The sequence below is a fragment of the Wyeomyia smithii genome, chromosome 3 (genome assembly GCF_029784165.1).
Source record: "Wyeomyia smithii strain HCP4-BCI-WySm-NY-G18 chromosome 3, ASM2978416v1, whole genome shotgun sequence".
Lineage (NCBI taxonomy): Eukaryota > Metazoa > Arthropoda > Insecta > Diptera > Culicidae > Wyeomyia > Wyeomyia smithii.
In genome coordinates this window covers 101,875,692-101,894,562 of record NC_073696.1, presented here as the reverse complement: position 1 = coordinate 101,894,562, position 18,871 = coordinate 101,875,692, and the positions used below count along the sequence as shown (strand labels likewise).

At 39.0% G+C, this 18,871-nt stretch overlaps 2 protein-coding genes across 2 annotated transcripts; both read right to left on the bottom strand.

The window, feature by feature from the left end:
* Window positions 1–9,002: 9,002 nt before the first annotated feature.
* Window positions 9,003–10,746, bottom strand: LOC129732074 (zinc carboxypeptidase A 1-like). Its single transcript, XM_055692566.1, has one exon. The coding sequence runs from the start codon at window positions 10,693–10,695 to the stop codon at window positions 9,424–9,426; it is 1,272 nt and encodes a 423-aa protein (XP_055548541.1). The 5' UTR covers window positions 10,696–10,746; the 3' UTR covers window positions 9,003–9,423.
* Window positions 10,747–13,003: 2,257 nt separating this feature from the next.
* On the bottom strand, window positions 13,004–15,278 carry LOC129728451 (sodium channel protein Nach-like). Its single transcript, XM_055686895.1, has 6 exons — window positions 14,926–15,278; window positions 14,559–14,864; window positions 14,106–14,332; window positions 13,633–14,038; window positions 13,473–13,579; window positions 13,004–13,415 (listed from the first exon to the last, which is right to left on the bottom strand). The coding sequence occupies exons 1-6, from the start codon at window positions 15,276–15,278 to the stop codon at window positions 13,234–13,236; spliced, it is 1,581 nt and encodes a 526-aa protein (XP_055542870.1). The 3' UTR covers window positions 13,004–13,233.
* Window positions 15,279–18,871: the final 3,593 nt, after the last annotated feature.

Here is an 18,871-nt window from a genome sequence, read left to right as displayed (position 1 = left end):
TTACATCTGTATGCTCCGTAGAGACCATTACGGCGAAGAAACTTCCTTTCGCTACCGCATCGTTCTGCATCATATGGGCAAACACGATCCCATCCGTTCAATGTCAGCTAGCTTCAACGTTGTAGCAGATCTAGCCGTTAAGTAGTTTTAAGTAGTTTATTTTATCATTAAGACCACCAATGAGTCAGATGATTCAAGACCAACAATAAACAACTTGCACGATGATTGGCCAAACTCAAAGAAATATTCAACACCCAGAAATGATCTTATTGCAGCGGTGACTGGCTCGTATGATGTGCGGTGAAAAGCGATTTGAAGCAGGCCAGTTGATCGTAAAGCACGTGAGGAATCGAATTCACCATTCAAAAGTTTCGCAACGAAAGCAGGTTGTTACACTTTTCGTCGGGTCTCAACGCCGCACACACGGTCAACCCTTTTTTGCTCAAGTTCATCAATACGGTATTCGAATATGATCGGGCCTAAAATACGGAGAAACCTTGTAACCTTTTTAAATGCTATTTATTAGCCAGTTCTTGTGGCACCGTTCGAGGAAAATATGTAGCAGAACTTGTAGACGGTGACAATCGTCAATTTTATGGACTACTAAATACAACTTTAAATCATTCGCGTACACCAACTTACAACCAACCTTAAGCAGCAGCATAGCATCATTAAATAAAAGCGCGTTAAGCAAAGACCCCATGTTGCTGCCTTGTGGAACTCTCGATATATTAGTGAACTGCAACGAAATACAGGAACCAAGTTTCACTCATAGAATCCGTCCAAATGAGTACGAACTCAGCTATTTGACGAGCGGACGTGATGCTCCTAGTCGTGTAATTTTATGCAACAATATGCGATGGTCAATACGACCGAAAGCTGCTGCTGAAATCGGTATGGATGACATCTATTTGCGGTCTCTATTCCATATTTGAGACACACGTTGATGTAAACTCCAGTAGGTTCGTACAAACTGAGAGGTTTAGCATAAATCCATGCTGCGTTGTGAAAATGTAATTCTCAGTACAATCAAGCAGAACATCGCTGACTAGTATCACGAACAATTTAGATCCCGCTGATTAACTAGTGATACCACGATAATTTCTGGCATTTTGTCGACCACCAGATAGAAAGCTAATATAACAAATAACATTACAAATAATTGATGAGTCATCTGGATAAAAAATGCATCCAAGTTTATTGATTGTGTCGGGAAGCGATTCAATATGAATCAATTTAATTTTCTGCTTCAAATCAACATCTGAACATTATCAAAAAAATATCCAAAGGAAAAAATATACTGTCGAGCGTCGACACGAGTGGCACGATACTCAGGAGGTCCGTTCAGCTCTCTGCCTTCACCGATGACGTACATCAGATTGAAGACTGAAACCGCACAAATTGGACTGGCCACAAACGCTTCGAAGACTGAGAGGAAGCGGTTCCAGAGAAGACAGTATCAACCTCCCACCACGAATTCATATTAGCGGTGATAAAATCGAGGTGATAGACGAGTTTGTGTACCTGAGCTCACTGGTGACTGCGACAACGACACCAGCAGAGAAATTCGTTGACGCCTTTTGGTAGGAAATCGTGCCTTCCGTAATGGGGGTTTACATTTTTTTAACCATTCCTTAGGGTTAGGAGTGCGTCAGTTTGATGCAGAGTAATTACTAATCGGGTTAGTCGCTTCTACGTTTACTTACGGGAAAACTCATTTAGGTCTCTGAAAAAGTTATCTTTTCTAGGACCATTAAAATAAATCTTTCGTTTTTTTCAGTTCAAGCTCTACGGCAAAACCTGTATTTACCGGTGTTATTGACAATACTTTGGTAGGAGGAACGATGCTCGGTATAGTAGACCAGAAAGCGTATAAGCTCTCCCAACTGGTCCCGAGGTACGATGCTGGCCTAACGAGCCAGTCGTGTAGGTTCGAGTCTCGGCTCTGGAGAAGACTGTTATTGTCAGTAGGATCGTAGCGCTAGCCCTGCCATTGTCCTGTACACTAAACAGTCGGTTGCGAAGTCTGTGTATTAATAAACAGAAGGTCGATTTCCGAATCGGAATGTAGCACCAAGGCTTTGCTTTTTTTTTCAAGCGTATAAGCAAGGATATAAGCATACACAATAGCACGTATCAATAACAAGCATGTCTCTTACTCTCCATAGCGGTATTGCTAATAATTGAAGTCACAATAGATCAACGTTTCTGGTCGCAGTGGTAAGCTCAAAAAAGGTTGTTAACCAATTTTCAGCGGGTGATGCCGAAGACACTGAAGAGCCAGATTGTCCCTAAAAAAGTTATAGCTGTTTCAAGTTAAGGTGAAACGGGACGTGGTCGCGATCAACTCGAATTCTGCAATCTAATTTTTTCTTGATTTATGAAGACTACGTACATGAAACTATGATTAATTGTTTTCACAACTGTTGCATGCCTGAAGTAGCAATTTGAGTGCTGTTTATTTAGTGGAAGCCGAATTTTTTACGATCAAAATACAGAAGTAAAAAGAACTCTAACCTCAAAATTGTATAGGAAAAGGTCACAATCCCGTTTAACCTTAAGTATGTCGAATTAAATGCTGAAAATCATTTTTTCTACCAACACCACCAGTGTACCAGCGTCAATAGGATTTATATCAGAAGGAACCTGTTGTATCGAGTTTATAAACTCAGCTGGATAAAGCAAACATATGTAGGTTAATTTTCTATGCGTAGGAAAGATATACAACTCTCCTGGGCCATATTCCGGATAACTGGCTGAAGGTGAAGGTAGTGTTTATCCCCAAAGTTGGAAGAAAGGATAAAACCCTACCTAAGACTTTCAGACCCATGAGTCTGACTTCATCACTCCTCAAGTTGATGGAGAAAATAATGGATAAATATATCCGTGATGAGTTTCTTAAAGACTCCCCGCTGAATAGGAACCAACATGCCTATCAAAGCGGCAAGTCAACAGAAACTGCTCTTCACAGCTTAGTGACGTTGATTGAAAAGTCCCTGAGTCATCAAGAGACGGCGCTTTGTGCCTTTCTTGATATTGAAGGGGCCTTCGATAACACGTCCTTTGCATCAATTAATACGGCTCCCCCAATAAGGGAATCGACCACACTTCAAGGAGCTGGATACACGCAATGCTCTCTAGCAGAGTGATCACAGCAACCTTGGGAGATTCGTCTGTGACAATGTCAGTAATCAAGGGATGCCCGCAAGGAGGAGTTCTCTCGCCCTTGTTATGGTTACTAGTTGTCGACGCACTTCTCAATAAGCTTCACAGCTTGGATACGAGGTCATTGGATACGCTGATGACATCGTCCTCATCGTCAGAGGTAAAGATGACGCAACTCTGTCGAGCCGAATGCAAGCGGCTCTGGATGCCACCACGTTATGGTGTCTACAGGAGGGTCTGAACATAAACCCCTTAAAAACAGTCCTAATTCCATTCAGTAGACGAAGGAAGATCTCCATCACTCCTCCAACACTGAATGGAGTCAGACTGGGCTTCAGCAATGAAGTCAAATACCTCGGAACTATTCTGGATAATAAACTGAACTGGTCTGCACAACTGGATCATGCCGCTAAGAAAGCGACCTTGGCGATCTGGGCCTGCAGAACTCTGTTCGGTAAGACCTGGGGACTGAAACCAGACTTGGCACTCTGGTCTTACAAGACCATTGCCCGACCAAGAATCACCTATGCTGCCCTTGTGTGGTGGCCTAAGGTGAACGAAAAGACTGCGCGAGCCAAACTCAAAAAAGTTCCGAAAGACTTGCATGTCTTTCGGTTACCAGCGCTATGCGAACAACTCCAACTGCAGCCATTGAAGCAATGATCTGCCTACTGCCTCTACATCTCCATGTGAAAAAGGAAGCAGAGCTTGGCGCTCTAAGGTTGCAAAGGAGGAAAACTATACTCGAAGGAAACCAAATCGGCCACCTTCACATATTTAGGGAGTTCAAACTAACTCCGCTATTAACCACAGTCTCCGACTGGATGGACGTTAGGACCAACATGGATATTCCATATAGAGTGATTGAAACAAACCGCTCTATGTGGAACAATGGAAGGCCTAATCTTCCACCTGGCATCGTCAGTTTTTATACGGATGGCTCGAAAATGAGATCCCCAACAGGATCCGGTTTATACGGACCCGGTATCAGGGAAACATTTTCCCTAGGCAAATGGTCCACCGTTTTTCAAGCAGAGGTATATGCCATATATATCTGCGCAAAAATATGTCTGAAACGCAACTACAGACATGCGAAAATCGGTATATTCTCGGACAGTCAAGCAGCACTACTAGCACTAAAGTCCGTCAAATGCGCTTCCAAACTTGTTTGGGAATGCATTGAAACTCTACGGGAGCTCTCCCGGCAGAACTCAGTTTTTCTATTTTGGGGGCCCGGACATTGCGGAGTCGAGGGTAATGAACAAGCTGACTACCTAGCAAGACAGGGATCAGCTCAGCGGTTTATTGGCCCCAAGTCGTTTCTGGGTACGTCCAATTCCGCTATCAAAAGCGAACTACTAACTTGGGAAAGGCTAGAAATAGCATCCCAATGGCAACAGGTACAGGGTTGTAGACAAGCTGAAAAGTTAATCTACCCGAACCCCGGAACCGCCAGAAAGTTACTTAGTCTAAATCGTAATGAACTACGGATAATCACGGGATTCCTTACTGGACACTGTCCCGCTTTTTATCATTTAAAGAAAATCGGTGTAGTGTTGAACGACACCCGACGATTCTGCGAATCTGAACCAGAGAGTTCAGAGCATTTGCTTTGCTCTTGCGGAGCTCTTGCTTCCTCTAGGTACAACTTCTTAGGAAGTTACCTTTTAACTCCATACCAAGTATGGAGCTCACGGTGCACCCACAGACCGTTATTATAAAAAAATGCACCATAGAATCTGAGTACACCATTCGATTCGTTATGACGTCCGGAATGTCTGGTCAAAATTTCAAAATCATCATACGGTATATTTTTGAGTAATGCCCTTTTGAAGGTTGTAAAGTACAAAATGGGATAGAAAAACGACGAAATACTTATTGTAAAGCACGTTTTTCAACCACCATTTTATGATACAACTTCCAAAATAGTTTCTACATATTCCAAGGGCTATATTTCAAGACAATAACAATTGGTGGAAAGATTTATTTGAAAATCCCACAGTGCACAGTGGTCTAAACTCGAAAAATCGTGATCGTCCTAGATTTGACTGTGAAAAATTGATTTCATGTACTCCATGTTTTCAGCAAAATTGTTTCATAGAACAAGGCCTTAAAATGTTCTAAGATTTTATTCATTCAACTAATATTCTCTCAAGACTTTTTATAAAATTTATTGTTTTGACAATCATGACAACCCTTGGAATGTGTAGAAACTATTTTGGAAGTTGTTTCATAAAATGGTGGTTGAAAAACGTGCTTTACAAAAAGTATTTCGTCGTTTTTATATCTCATTTTGTACTTTACAACCTTCAAAAGGGCATTACTCAAAAATGTACCGTACGATGATTTTGAAATTTTGACCAGACATTCTGGACGTCATAACGAATCGAATGGTGTACTCAGATCCTTTGGTGCATTTTTGAAGTAGAATACTTCTCTCAGGAAGTTCGGCTACATAGGGATGTGAAATGAAAATCTAAAACCGAAAAAAGTGAAAAATATGTTCAATTTCAAATGCTAATAAATCGGTTAGTATTCGATGAATTTCCTTCGTTCTTGTAGCAATAGATTGAAAGATCTTCTAAGATTCTTCCCAAATGCAGATAATTGTAATTTTATTTTTCAAACTATTGTACTATTGAAAATAGTCAAGCCTTGTCAAAACGAAAACTTCGGTTTCTGATTGGTCGTTATATGATTGGTTCCCAAGCACGGTCGACAGAATCATAGACCTTGCCATTTGAAATGTGCTATTTGGCCTATATAAGAGCCTGTTTTACCCGAAGCCGCTCATTATAATGCTAGACTGCAACAACAGCAGTCCTCCCTTAGCAGCAGCAGTGGATACAGCAGCAGTAGCAGTGCAGCGGACAACGGCCACAGCTGTGGTATGGCAACGGATAGCGGAGCGCCTCTCAGCATCGATAGCAGGACCAGGTGATGCAGGGCAGCGGATACCAATGGCAACGGAAGCGTCCACTACTGTGGCAATGGGGATAGCGCAGCGGTTGACGTTGGTCTCAGCTTCTATATAAGCAGGGCCAGCTTATGCAGTGTGGCATTAGTGAAATGCTGTCTCTGAGCGATAGCAGGCACACTAGCAGATGCATCCAATGGAAAAAACGTTCTGGGAAGCTTTTCAGTGTTTATTTTCCCCCGGAATACTTTATTTGCACTGCCAGTGATAACGCAAAGATGTGATCGGCATCAGACATTGAATTAAACAACAAATTGTCCTTTTCAGGATGAAATAAAAACATAATTGAAGAGTTAATATTTTCTCTTAAATCAATTTACACATTCAAGAAATTTGGAATAGATATATATTTGGTTTCATCTCCGTGTCTCAGAACGTACTGAATTATCTTTTCCTTTAGTCATGAGCACAACATCCGAAAAGCTTTCATTATCAGCATAGAAAATAATTTTTCGCATAATTAAAATTTAAAAATTATCAAGTCCAAATCATGACAAGCAACTATATTATTGAGAATGATCAATCCTTGTTGAAGCGCAAAATTCGATTGATCTGATTAGTCGTTAATATGATTGCTTCCCAAGCACGGTCGACAGAATCATAGACCTTGCCATTTCAAATTTGCTATTTGTCTGTATAAGAGTAAGGATGGGAATTATCGACTGAAATGGCTATCGATAGTTATCGATGATTTCCTAATTCCTACTACTATCGATAGGTTTTTCATCCCTATATAAGAGCCTGTTTCAGTCGAAGCCGCTCATAATAGTTCTAGACAGCGATAACAGCAGTCTTTCCTTCAAAGTTGCCAATGTTCCAGTTTAAACTGGATTCTTCCAGTTTTTTTCAGGTGATCCAGTCAAACAGTTTAATCCCAAAATCTTCCAGTTTTTTTGTATATCTGCCAGTTTTATCCAGATTTTTTGGACACTCAAGCTCCGACTGGTTTGGAAATTTTTTTAGAACGTAAATTTTGTGGATTGATAAGCAGCATTTTCAGTATTGTATCTTCTCGCACGAAACACGGCCTAATTAAGGATGTGTTGTGCATGGTTGAGATGAAAAGACAAGTAAGTTCAGCTTTATTCTAAAACTAACTAATAGGTGTTATCAGATCATGAAGAAAAAAAAATTGCAATGGTGGGTTAATGTTATATGAAAATAGAAACAATCTTTCTCAAAGATATTATATACAGGCGGCATTCTTCAAATTAATTTCAGTTGCGTAGCAGTTTGAAAATTGTTCGAATTCACAGAAGTAACGTAAGAAAATGTTGCATCAATTAAAAAAAGCTTTATTTTCATGATTTTGCGATAAACTGCTTGCGCAATTTAAATTTTTGCTCCTTTAAATGAAAATTTTCAGTTCATAATTTCAACAAAATGTAGCTGTATTTAAAACTTATATTGGATTCAATAACCATCACAGAGAAGCACTCTCACAATTTATTTTTTCGGTATTTTGTAATTTTTTTCGGAATCCAGTTTTTTCCAGTTTTTTCTTCAGCAATCTTCCAGTTCAATTAAAAATTTTGTAGGCAACTCTGCTTCCCTTAGCAGCAGCAGGCCGCGGATAGCGGCCACAGCTGTGGCATGGCAATGGATAGTGCACTAGTTGCAGCGGATCTCAGCATCGATAGCAGCTGGGCCAGCTGATGCAGGGACAGCGGATACCAATAGCAGCGTATAGCGGCCAAAACATTAGCATGGCTACGAATAGCGTAGCAGTTGCAGCGGGTTTAGCATCGATAGCAGCTGATGCAGTGAGGCACTTTAGTGAAATGCAGTCTCTGTGCGATAGCGGGCACTAGTAAATGCATTCAATGAGAAGGTGACTCATTTTGACAACACATGAGCCGTCTATTTTAGAGTGTTAAATCAGCTTTTCACTGTTTATTTTATCACAAGGAATACTTTTTTCGCACTGTCAATGATAACGCCAAGTTGTGATCGGTATCTTATCCGATATTGAGTTGAACAACAAATCAAAAAATAACTGACACGCAAGCAGCCGGGTTTTCTTGTAAAAGTATTCTACTTCATCCTTGCGGTCGTGGCTTTGCACACAGCCCTAATGTGATTTTTTTTATAATAACGGTCTGTGGGAGCACCGTGGAGCTCTAATCCCACCCAAGCAGGTCATTAGTTTCATCAACTATATTGTACCTAATTGGGGTACAGATTTACAACAAAACAGTTCTACTCCATCAATGAGTACGAGCAATCCGTAACCTGTGCACAGCAATCGGGGCCAGCCACAAAAGACAATCAGTAAGACTGTCGCAGTGGCATTTCAGTACCCAGTGCCCTTCAGGCATACATTGGAAGATATACAACACTGACGCGCGCCGGTACACTGGAAGTGTTGGTAGAAAAACTGATTTTCAGCATTTAATTAAACATTCTCAATTTTGAAAGGCTATAGAATTTTTAGGGACATCCTAGTTCATTGGTGTTTTCGGCAAAGTTTTTAAGCATGAAAAACCAGCCTTTGAAAATCATAAAACTCCAGAACCTGCTCTTGTAGGTGTAGGTGTATTTTTTCAAGGGAATGGTATCCAAATTTTGTAAATTAAAATGTGTTGGAGAAGATTTTCTTCAGCAGCATAAAAAAACTAAACTTATTGCAGCTGTACCTATTTCATTTTAAATTAAAACAAAACAATACTAAACTGTAAAATAACATAAAAGTATTCAAAAAAATCACTTGCCTTTTCAAAATTACATAAAAGATTCGTAAGAGCATTTATAAAAAGAAAAAAGAGAATAATCTTTCACGATTTATAGGAATCTTCAAAACGACATTAAAAATTGTGGGTTAAAGTGATTTTCACAATATACATGCAGTAAGCTGTACTCATAATATATAGTTTTTATTTGAAGTTTTTTATTTAGATAGCATACAAAACTAACAAGCTAAGTTTTAAAACAAATTCCGAATATCAAAATACATTGATACAACGTATCACTCTCTCAAACTCAACCATATTTTTTTTACTCTGACTTCGCACTTCATTAATCAGGGCTGATACTGTTAGAAACTTGAATGCATTCGATTTGTTTTGTCTAGGATATGTAATCTAAACCAAGCCGATTCTTCATCAGTAACAAACATTTTATAGACGTTATCTACAAGCACACACTTCAACCCTCCAATTAAGCCCGATCCGTATTTGCCTGCAGTTTCAAGTGGTTTAATCACCTTTATTGCTTTTCATTGTTCGGTTGATACACCATTCCATAGTCATCTTGTAAATCATTTGCAGAGTAAACGGCTTGGTTCAATTTTCATAATACCCCTTCTTGGCAGATTCTTCCACCAACGTCACTAGAGAATCGAGCGTTTCTTCACCGGTTGGAATGATTTGCTTCGGTGGAAGCACAAACCCATTCCAGGAGTTGCTACTTGGACGCAGCTCGTACGTGTAGGCAACTTTGACTCCCAGCGTGCCGTACACCCAATCAGCGCTGGCACCAGAGGCCGGGTAGATGGCATCGTAAATGTTTCCGTAGGTATATCTTGTTCCATATCGCTTGGCCAGCGATTTAACGGTTGCTTCCGCAATGTCATTCAGATCGTCGTGGTTGGGAGTGTGCTCACCCGTGTGTCCATAAGGAAACAGCAGTAATTGTGAGTAGGAATGGAAAGCGATGTAGGCTTGAATTTTTCCCTTCAGTGATTCGATGTACTTCGAAAGCGATTTAGTTTCTACTTCAGAGAAAGCGTGAGGTCCTCCATAGGTTTCCGAATTGCATCGGTTACTCGTTCCCTGCTCTGCCCAATGGAAATCCCAGTTGCGGTTTGGATCCGCTCCAAAACAACCTCCCTTATACGGAGTGCGGGTTTTACGCCAAAGACGATCCTTCTTATGTGTGTACACGTAGCCATCGGGATTCACACTCGGAAAAACATACCAATCGTAGTTTTCGGCAATATTCCTCACCGCTTGGTCTTCACTGGTAAGCAACTCGTTCAAAATATAAGTCACAGTGGCGGGAGAAATCCACTCACGAGCATGAATACCAGCTTCAAGGAAAATACCAGGATTTCCAGCCTTGTAGGAAACCTTTACACCTTTTATCGAACGATTCTCGTAAGAATGTCCACCTTCAATAACTTCCACGTGTTGGTACTCAGAAGCAAGACTATCCAACCAATCATGAATCTCGTTTAAATCGTGATAATCCGTCCAATCGAACACTCCTTTTGTTCGTTTCGTTTCTATTCTCGTGCGTTCTTCATCAATTGATTGCTGCAGATTTTCTTCAATCATACGAAATTTGATGTAGTCATTTTCAAGCGTTTCTGTGAAATCAGCCAATTTGTGGGGAGCCACCACCACATTAAACTTATCACCAATTTTACTGCCACCATGCAGGAAAATATAGCTGTCACTAGATTCTCGAAGCTCCTGCAACACTCGTAACTGATCAGCAGAACCGATGGTTACCTCATAAACGGGATAGTTGTCGTACCGCGCAACTTCAACGCAAAGCACTGCACTTATGCATAGCAACGCCACCAGGACACGACTAGTCTTCAGGAGATCCATCTTAGTGTGTCGTCTTCCCTCAACTAACAGGCTACTGAACGGTAGTCTGCATTTTATAGAATGATTTCCTATCGATCCAGAAGCGGGTTTACCACCTTATCTATCGCAGTTTTAAGCGAGTACCGCGAATCGATCTCTAATCACATTAAGTGGTTTACTGCTTTCCCAGGAATGTGTCCCCATGAAAACGCTACTTCAAAGTGCTTATATCGTAACAAATATGCAGCAAAGCGTTCAAAGCCACGGGAGGCTCCCGATGTTGATATTGAACCGCACCACGGTGCTTATGACCCACTTCGAATTTTGATTTGCATTTGCAGTGTCTAGTACCGTAACTAGTTGTGCGGTAATGAACTCGATCTTGATTCCGTGGCCTACATGTACGCCATTGGAACTACACATTGGACGGAGACAGCTGTTATCTGTATGCTATTTCCCGATCGATTCAAAATATCAGCCTCGAGGTGTAAAAATCACGCTTTATTTACGCGAATACTAATAATTCTAAAGGATGGTAGAACAACCAACACAACGTTTTTCGGTCTCAAACCAAAATGGGTTTTACCACCATCAAATACTTCACATAATTATTCTGCATAACGGCCAAGCTCTTGAAAAGTTTCCGTTCGGTGGCACACTCAACCCAAGAATAATCTTTATCTCTTCAAATACCACAAGAGGGGGAACGTTGAAGTCACTACATGTTGAATAATCCTTGTGAGAACCACTCAAAGCTACTGTTGCAGGATTATTAACTATGATCTCTTTTTTATCTAACATAAATAACAGTCGAATCATGTTATGACTCATTTTAAATCTTTAGTAGAATTATGTTACTGTACTCTACTATAAAAAAAGTAAATCTGTTATATCAAATTGACAGTAAATAAAATAATACATAATAAAATATGTTATATCAAATTGACAGTAAATAAAATTAATAAAATTATCTCAACGCACAGTGGTCTAAACTCGTGAAATCGTGATCGTTTTAGATTTGACTGTGACATATTGAAATAGCCATCTTTTGATGTTCACGTGTTTCCCATATAATTTTGTTCAATACTTCCTGCGCTTCTCCCGAGAGCTACCCTATCGGAACCAAAAAGTGGTCAGCAATCGGTGCACCGTGAATTAGTATTTTGTGTACTGACGCAGGTAGATAGTACCATGGATATAACTACACTAATTTTCGTACCGTGTCGATGCAATATCTATCGAATTTTTCTGTGTTCAACTTTCTACCAGAAGCAACAGCTTGAAGGATGGCTCCACAACGCTTCATTACATTTATATCAAGTCCTGTGGAAAAATACCGGATTATAAATGCAAGCAAATAATCTGCAATCTTCGGAGAAATATGGACTTGAAATATGGCTATTTTCAGCAAAACACTAGAAATACCTCTACAACAAATGAAAATATCAAACCAATATATTCTACAAAAATGCGAGGTTTAGCAGAATGAACAAAATCTTGGAAAATCTTGAATTGTTTCGACGATTACAGAAAAAGTTATGGACAAAAAACTGTTATCCTTTCATTCAGTACTCGGTTGGATACAACTAGAAACAGGTGAACTCTTTTGAGTAATGCAGTTCCTTTGACAAACTTTTAAATGCATACAGTCTGGTTTGCTACTATCTGCAACCTTCGGGGAAATATGGACTCAGAATATGGCTATTTTTAGCAAAAAACTAGAAATATCTTTGCAACAAATTAAAATATAAAACCAATATATTCTACAAAAATGCGAGGTTTAGCAGAATGAACAAAATCTTAGAACACCTTGAATTGTTTCGACGATTACCGAAAAAGTTAAGGAACGAAAAACTAATTTTGAGGAGTGTTCCTTGTAAAACTCTATTTCGTCATATCAGAAGTACAGATAGAAGATTACAGTGTTCAGCAATTCTTTTTCTTATAGATTTGCCCACTACTTTGCTGATGAAAGCAATCTGGTATTTTGAAAATTATGAAAAATAGTTTTTATATCTAACTACTAGGGGGATTGATTAAAAAACCAAAAACGCCGCTGGGTACATAAAATCATCATTTCACAGTCAAATAAAGAACGATCACAATTTTTCGAGTTTAGCCACTGTGCAACGGAGCAAAAAAAAAGTTACTGCCACTTTTTTTCAAAGTAAATATTTTTGATTTTTAAGGATATTTGTTTTTTTTTTAAATATCTTCCTTAACTGACTTCGAGACGAAAATCTCGAAGAGATTGAATATTTCTATCTGTTGACAAAAATCTTCTTCTAAAATAAATTTCTTTACTCTCAATACTTTTTTCACCGTCATGATGAAGTCAATACGTATAAAAACTTCCCGTTGGCTTGCTTTGCGCTTTTCAACCCAAACAACCGTCGAATACAAAATACAGTAACGGTACACATTTATCCTAACAAAGACAGAGATCTGATTTTTGACAAATTCTACAAATCCATGAAATAATTTTTCGGTTGAAGTTCATATTCCACTTGTCACTATTTTCCCACGTACAATTGTTAACAATTACCTAAAGCGAAAGCTTCACTTAACCATTGCGCCCTTAGTTATGCAAGCTACCGGGGCTTGTTCAACTGGCTTGTGGTGACGATTGTTCGGTTCGCAAAATACGTCGAACAGAACTCGGATGCTGAAGAAGTAAATCACTTCAAAACCAGTGATTATACTAAATCCCAGAAACAAGCTTAGTATACCTCCGAATGATGCTGTAATAATGAAATGGTTTGGATACTACCGTGTAGGAACTTTATTCAAAGTTATACCTAAAACATCAAGCCAATCTTGGTTAACTTTTTTCAAAAAACGTGTCGATACCAAATCGTTGTAATAAACATGAACAGCACTGTGGTCCTTAATCTTGATACCGGTGCTGAGGGAAACAGTCATGAAAAACAGGCAACAATCATTGGTAGCGCAACTTACTAAAAATCCTGAGCAGTATCTGAATACGATCTGTTCAACAGTCGGCTGCTCATCTCCGCAGGATATTGAACCGACGCACAGTTTGGTAAACAGCGGCACAACGTATAAGCTCTGTCTCTAATTTCCATGATAGACCAATTGAACATCGGTACTGCATTTTGGTAGAGATCAGCATTTTCCAGGATACATTTCATATCCTCCATCTGGCAGCAAGAAACAGTTCCGTTGTTGGGTAAATGATACGGTATGCAGCCACATCTCTCAAAGACACGCCTCGCACGGCATTCGACCATACAATTTTCGAATGAATAGCGCCGCATAACACTTAGCTTTGCCTCGTTATGAGCATAGCAAAACCGATCCCAAGGATCCATGCTTAAGACATCGTTTGTGGAGTAAGTTTCTTCTGCAGTGAAAAAAAAAAATAAAAATGCGTTACTGAACATAAAAACATCATTCCATTTAATAATTACTAGGCTGGATGGGTATGAGAGCCACCATCTGGGGTAGTATAATTTTCGCTTCAATATTCCCATTCGGATAATCATAAGGGTGATGAATCATAATCCGAACACCAGCGGTAGCCACGTCAGTGGTGTGATAGTCGTCTATTTCGGGATTCATCAACACCCGTAAGCCTGTGAAAAGACCACTTGCTGTGACGCGTCGTGGTTCATTCGGAACATTGCCAAAAGTTTGCCTAAGTAGAAAGAAAATGATAGACCACAAGGGGTTATCTGTTAATGCGAAAGGAATGTGTGTTGTTTGTTTTTTATACAACACACTGTCGAAACAATAACAAAAAAAAACTGCGTCGTTCGGCGTTTACTTTTAACACCATCTACAAAACAAATCGTTTATCTTTAACAAGCTACGAAGACAACTTCTGTACATGAATATGATTTTCTTAAGGTGCTTTGAATTACTTTTGAGAGGAACTGCTTCGTCTTCCATAGTAATTAAAAGAGCAGCACATCCCCTCGGTGCTGTTGATGGTCTGAAACAGATTTTCACATCTCCAGAGTGTTCCTTTCCACATACAGCGCGCCAGCAAGGACGAACACGGTTGAGCAATTTCTCCCATCAATTGGGCCACCTCGAGATTGTTAATCCGCAGAATGTTGTGCAACTCATAGTATTCTCTTTCGTTTGAGTCTGCCAAACCGTAAACATGGAGCAAAAGACGAAATTTCCAAGCCAACTCAACGGCGGTCATATTATCCGGGCGAGTCCTTCAAATAATGTTACATTTTTTTACGTTTCGGAATCAATATCGATAAGACATTTACTCACATTTGCTCGGCTTTATGTAGAGCGCTCTTGAACGAGATTTTATTCAAATTGCATACTGTTACCGCTGGAAACGGAATATTACTAACAGGATAGTTGGTAGTTTCCATCACAGATACAGTATGTGCTCCGGTATCAAACATCCAGGAGTACCTTAGTAATATAATGGATATTACTAAAGCCGAGCTAACGGCCACCGTCCAGAGGGCACGTTCGGTTGAAGTGTAATCCTTTCGTACCATGTGGTTATAACCATGCAAAGCCGTTTCACTACACAGCAGCTTCAGTTGGTTTTGAAACCAAGCGAAAACGCTCCAATCGGAGGCTTTAGTTTTTTTTGATTGATGCTTAGCCATCGTTGTGTTCCGGAACTTTCCGAAATTTAGTCCTACCAGGTGAGCAACTCACTACTGATCAACTGAGCTGTGTAATGAATTCACTAGCCAGCAGGAGAGTAGAATACGCTTGAACGAGTACATTCATCATATGCATTATGCATTTATGTCCTCATTAAGCATAACAACCGCTAATTTAGGGAAAATCAGAAATTCAAGAGTGGGCAGTTGAAACCACGAGCAATCCGAATAAATAAGTAGTCGGAAAATTGTTCATATCTGTTGTGATATGATGTGAAACACACAACAAGAACAAATAAAATAATTTATTCCATTAACTAATATAAAACTTTTAAAATGTGGTGGGCCTTGCACTAGACCGGTATTATCTTGAAGGGAAGTACAGTCCCTCTACAATTATGGGTCAGTCAACGTGTTGCCTAAATGTTGAAAAAATAAATATAAAATCGGAAAAGTTATCAACCACGAATGTTTTACTATCTATTTCTGTGTTCTGATGTTTACTTCCGATCGACAATTAGTTTCACTGCAGCTGATGTGTGTAAATCGGTTAAGAAGAAAAATAATACTTGCATAGCAAAAGACACAATTATGGGTCACTTTTGGCCTTCAAGATCATTAGGTTTATAAAATCATCAAAATCCATCATAAAAGTTATTTTATTGTTGTAAAAGCTTAATAATAAGTTATTTTATTAGGTTGTGATGTATTTTCAGGCAAAAGTAATAAAAATAGCCAAAATATGGACTGACCCACAATAGTGCACCGCAAAAACGTGACATTACTACAATTATGGGTCACTTCACTTATTGCACCGTACAGAGTTATTGTTTTCAATACATTTTCAACATTAAATCATTTCAATCTTATGAATGGGGTTACCATTGAGTTATAAAAAATACCACTGCCAATGAAAATAGTTCAGTTTCGTGAGAATAGACGTATTTGCGTAAAAGTGACCCATAATTGTAGCTGACCCATGATTGTGGAGGCACTGTACATCAGAAGTGACAAGCCTTTCGATGGCTGGCATGGTAGACGTCAGTCGTGTGACATAAGTCAGACGGTGAGCCAGTGCCAGTCGGTAGGGTAGTCCTACAACACTTCCCCTTTTTAGTAAGAAAGATATGCACAGTAAAATACTACAAGGTATACAGCCCTAGGGTTGTATGAAGTGGTGACCTGGGACTAAACACTGTAATTAGGGGATTTTTTGTTACAAAAAATACAGAGCCTGCAGACAGAATCAAGGTGTTTGCTCAGCGACTGTACATATTTTCATTTTCAGCTTACTTTCAAAATAATATAGAAGCCCTTACAAAGGTTCATTATTTGGAAAATATAAGAAGATATGTCTAACAAAATTATTAACAAGTTCCAGCAAAAAACCGTAACAATCAACAATTCCATTTTTGTTTTTTGCTTGACAATTTTTTTCATTTACCTACAACTGCATTCGCTGTATTACGAAGACTGCTAATATACATACGTTTATTATGGTAAAGCTTTGAATAATAATATATCATCTAACAATTTTGAAATGTAAAAAGAGATTCTAAATGAATCTTAGTAAATAAACCAAAAATTCACAAGTATTCGCAGGCTTTTACTCTTCTATAAATGTGTATATGTGGAATTTACTCTTTCGATACTATTCGGTCACGATTATTTAGTGAATATCGAAGATAAAATTGAAAAAATATCCGTTGCAAAAATTTACAATTCTTGTTGAGAAGTTTATGGTAATCATATTTATGAGATAAACTTTCAATCGCCATCAACAGCAGCATTGCAGTTTTTCCTCGATTGCACACGAATAGTACCACTGCAATACGAATAGTACCGCTGCAGTATGAATAGAAGTGTACCGCTTAAATGTACAAATAGAAGAGTACCGCTGCAATCATAGACGACGAGAGACCTGCAGTTCTTTACTCCACTGGTACTGCTTTTACCGGCATGTTTTCTTTCAAGACATCAGTTTTTATTAGGTTTTGAAAGCTGATTTAGAAATTGTTCAAGAACGGGGATTGTTTCAAACTTTTCGGAAAACTTTTACCTCCGAGACATCATTTTAGTCTAAGCTCATGGAAGCAAAAATAAATTGACCTATTGGGACGGGGAGACTCTGTCAATTTTTATATCGATATCGATACAGAGAATAACACGGGGAATGAATGGTGTCCATTCACGTCGTCTGTGCTAGGAATGCTCGCATGTAATTGGTTCATTGTTCGCGTAAGTTTCCCTGTAACTTTTTATCAATTTTCACCGTTGAGCAGTTAAATAATAATGATAACTAGCGTATTATAAAATTGTTACACATTTTATCTATCCAACGACATATTGGTTATTGTTATCCTCATGTGGTTATGCTGTTATTAACGTTTGAAATCTGACGCAACATTTGCCAGTTTCATTTCCAATTTTACAGAATGCATCCCACTATAGTAAACAAAGACGTAGTCCCACGTCAAAAAATTAACATTTGTTAAAATGCACATAAATGGAGCAGTGGAAACTGTGTAATATTCCGTGTGGCATTATATTCACATGCAATGACAAAAAAAATATATTTTTAATTTGCATGCATATTTATAGCCAAAGCTGTAAGTTTATATCACTTAACGTACAAATTTACATGGTTTATAACGATTCTGTATTGTGTATTATCAACGGCGTGCAATTGTATATGTTTTTCACTTTATGTGCTAGAAACCGTTATGTGCTTTCATTTGTATTAGCTGTAAATTTCGTTTTTTGGTACTGTGTGGGTCGTACCTCACTGGTGGTCTTCTGGTCCTCGAAGACAGGCGAGGTATTGGTTTTTGCTGGGAAATGGTTTCTGAACAACTACTTATGTTTTGCACTAGGTTTTTCACAGATTCATCTTCACATGAAGTTACGTTCTCGGATAATGGTTATTGTATTGGTAAATGGTGGTAGCCTGGTTGACTGTGGGTCAGGCCACAAGAATCTAGCAAAATATTAAACGGTATCTGGTACGAGTGCTGATTTACTGCATTATGTTTCTCAAACTCGAATCTTTTTCGCAGCTGATTGCCATGCGATCGGATGAGTTTCTGCTGTTCCACTGACCACACATTGTAAACAACTTTGCCAACTCGTTCAACTATTTTCCCTGACTCCCAAGTCCATGTGTTATTTCGATAAACATTCACCCAAACCAAATTCTTGGCATCATACCTGTATGCCTTTGCTCCATGTCTCCTGTTGAACTGTTCTGATTGATTTGAGCTCACTGGTTTATGATATGGTGTAGGTGGCTTCAAAAGATCAAGCGTCCTACTCAGCTTTCGGCCAAGTATCAATTCTGCTGATGACTTGCCCTCTTGTGCAAAATTAATCCACCTAGCGGTCAGACCCAGCCTTTCTCATTCAAACTTATATCAAATTGTTATGAAGTTTGTTATTTGTAAGCTTGAGAGATGACTCGTTCGTATGACACTATTTATGTTCAAATAAGTCGTGTAATCTTTGAGATGATAGAATTTCGTTGTTTTATTAACAATGTAATACATAACGGTTGCTTAGTTCGATTATAATCAAATGAAATAGGATCGTACAGGGCA

Coding starts and splice junctions, on each gene's coding strand:
- LOC129732074 (XM_055692566.1), bottom strand. CDS start 10,695: ATGGATCTCCTGAAGACTAGTCGTGTCCTGGTGGCGTTGCTATGCATA.
- LOC129728451 (XM_055686895.1), bottom strand. CDS start 15,278: ATGGCTAAGCATCAATCAAAAAAAACTAAAGCCTCCGATTGGAGCGTT. Junction 14,865..14,925: donor CTACATAAAGCCGAGCAAAT/GTGAGTAAATGT, acceptor CATTATTTGAAG/GACTCGCCCGGATAATATGA. Junction 13,416..13,472: donor AGATTGGCTTGATGTTTTAG/GTATAACTTTGA, acceptor TCATTATTACAG/CATCATTCGGAGGTATACTA.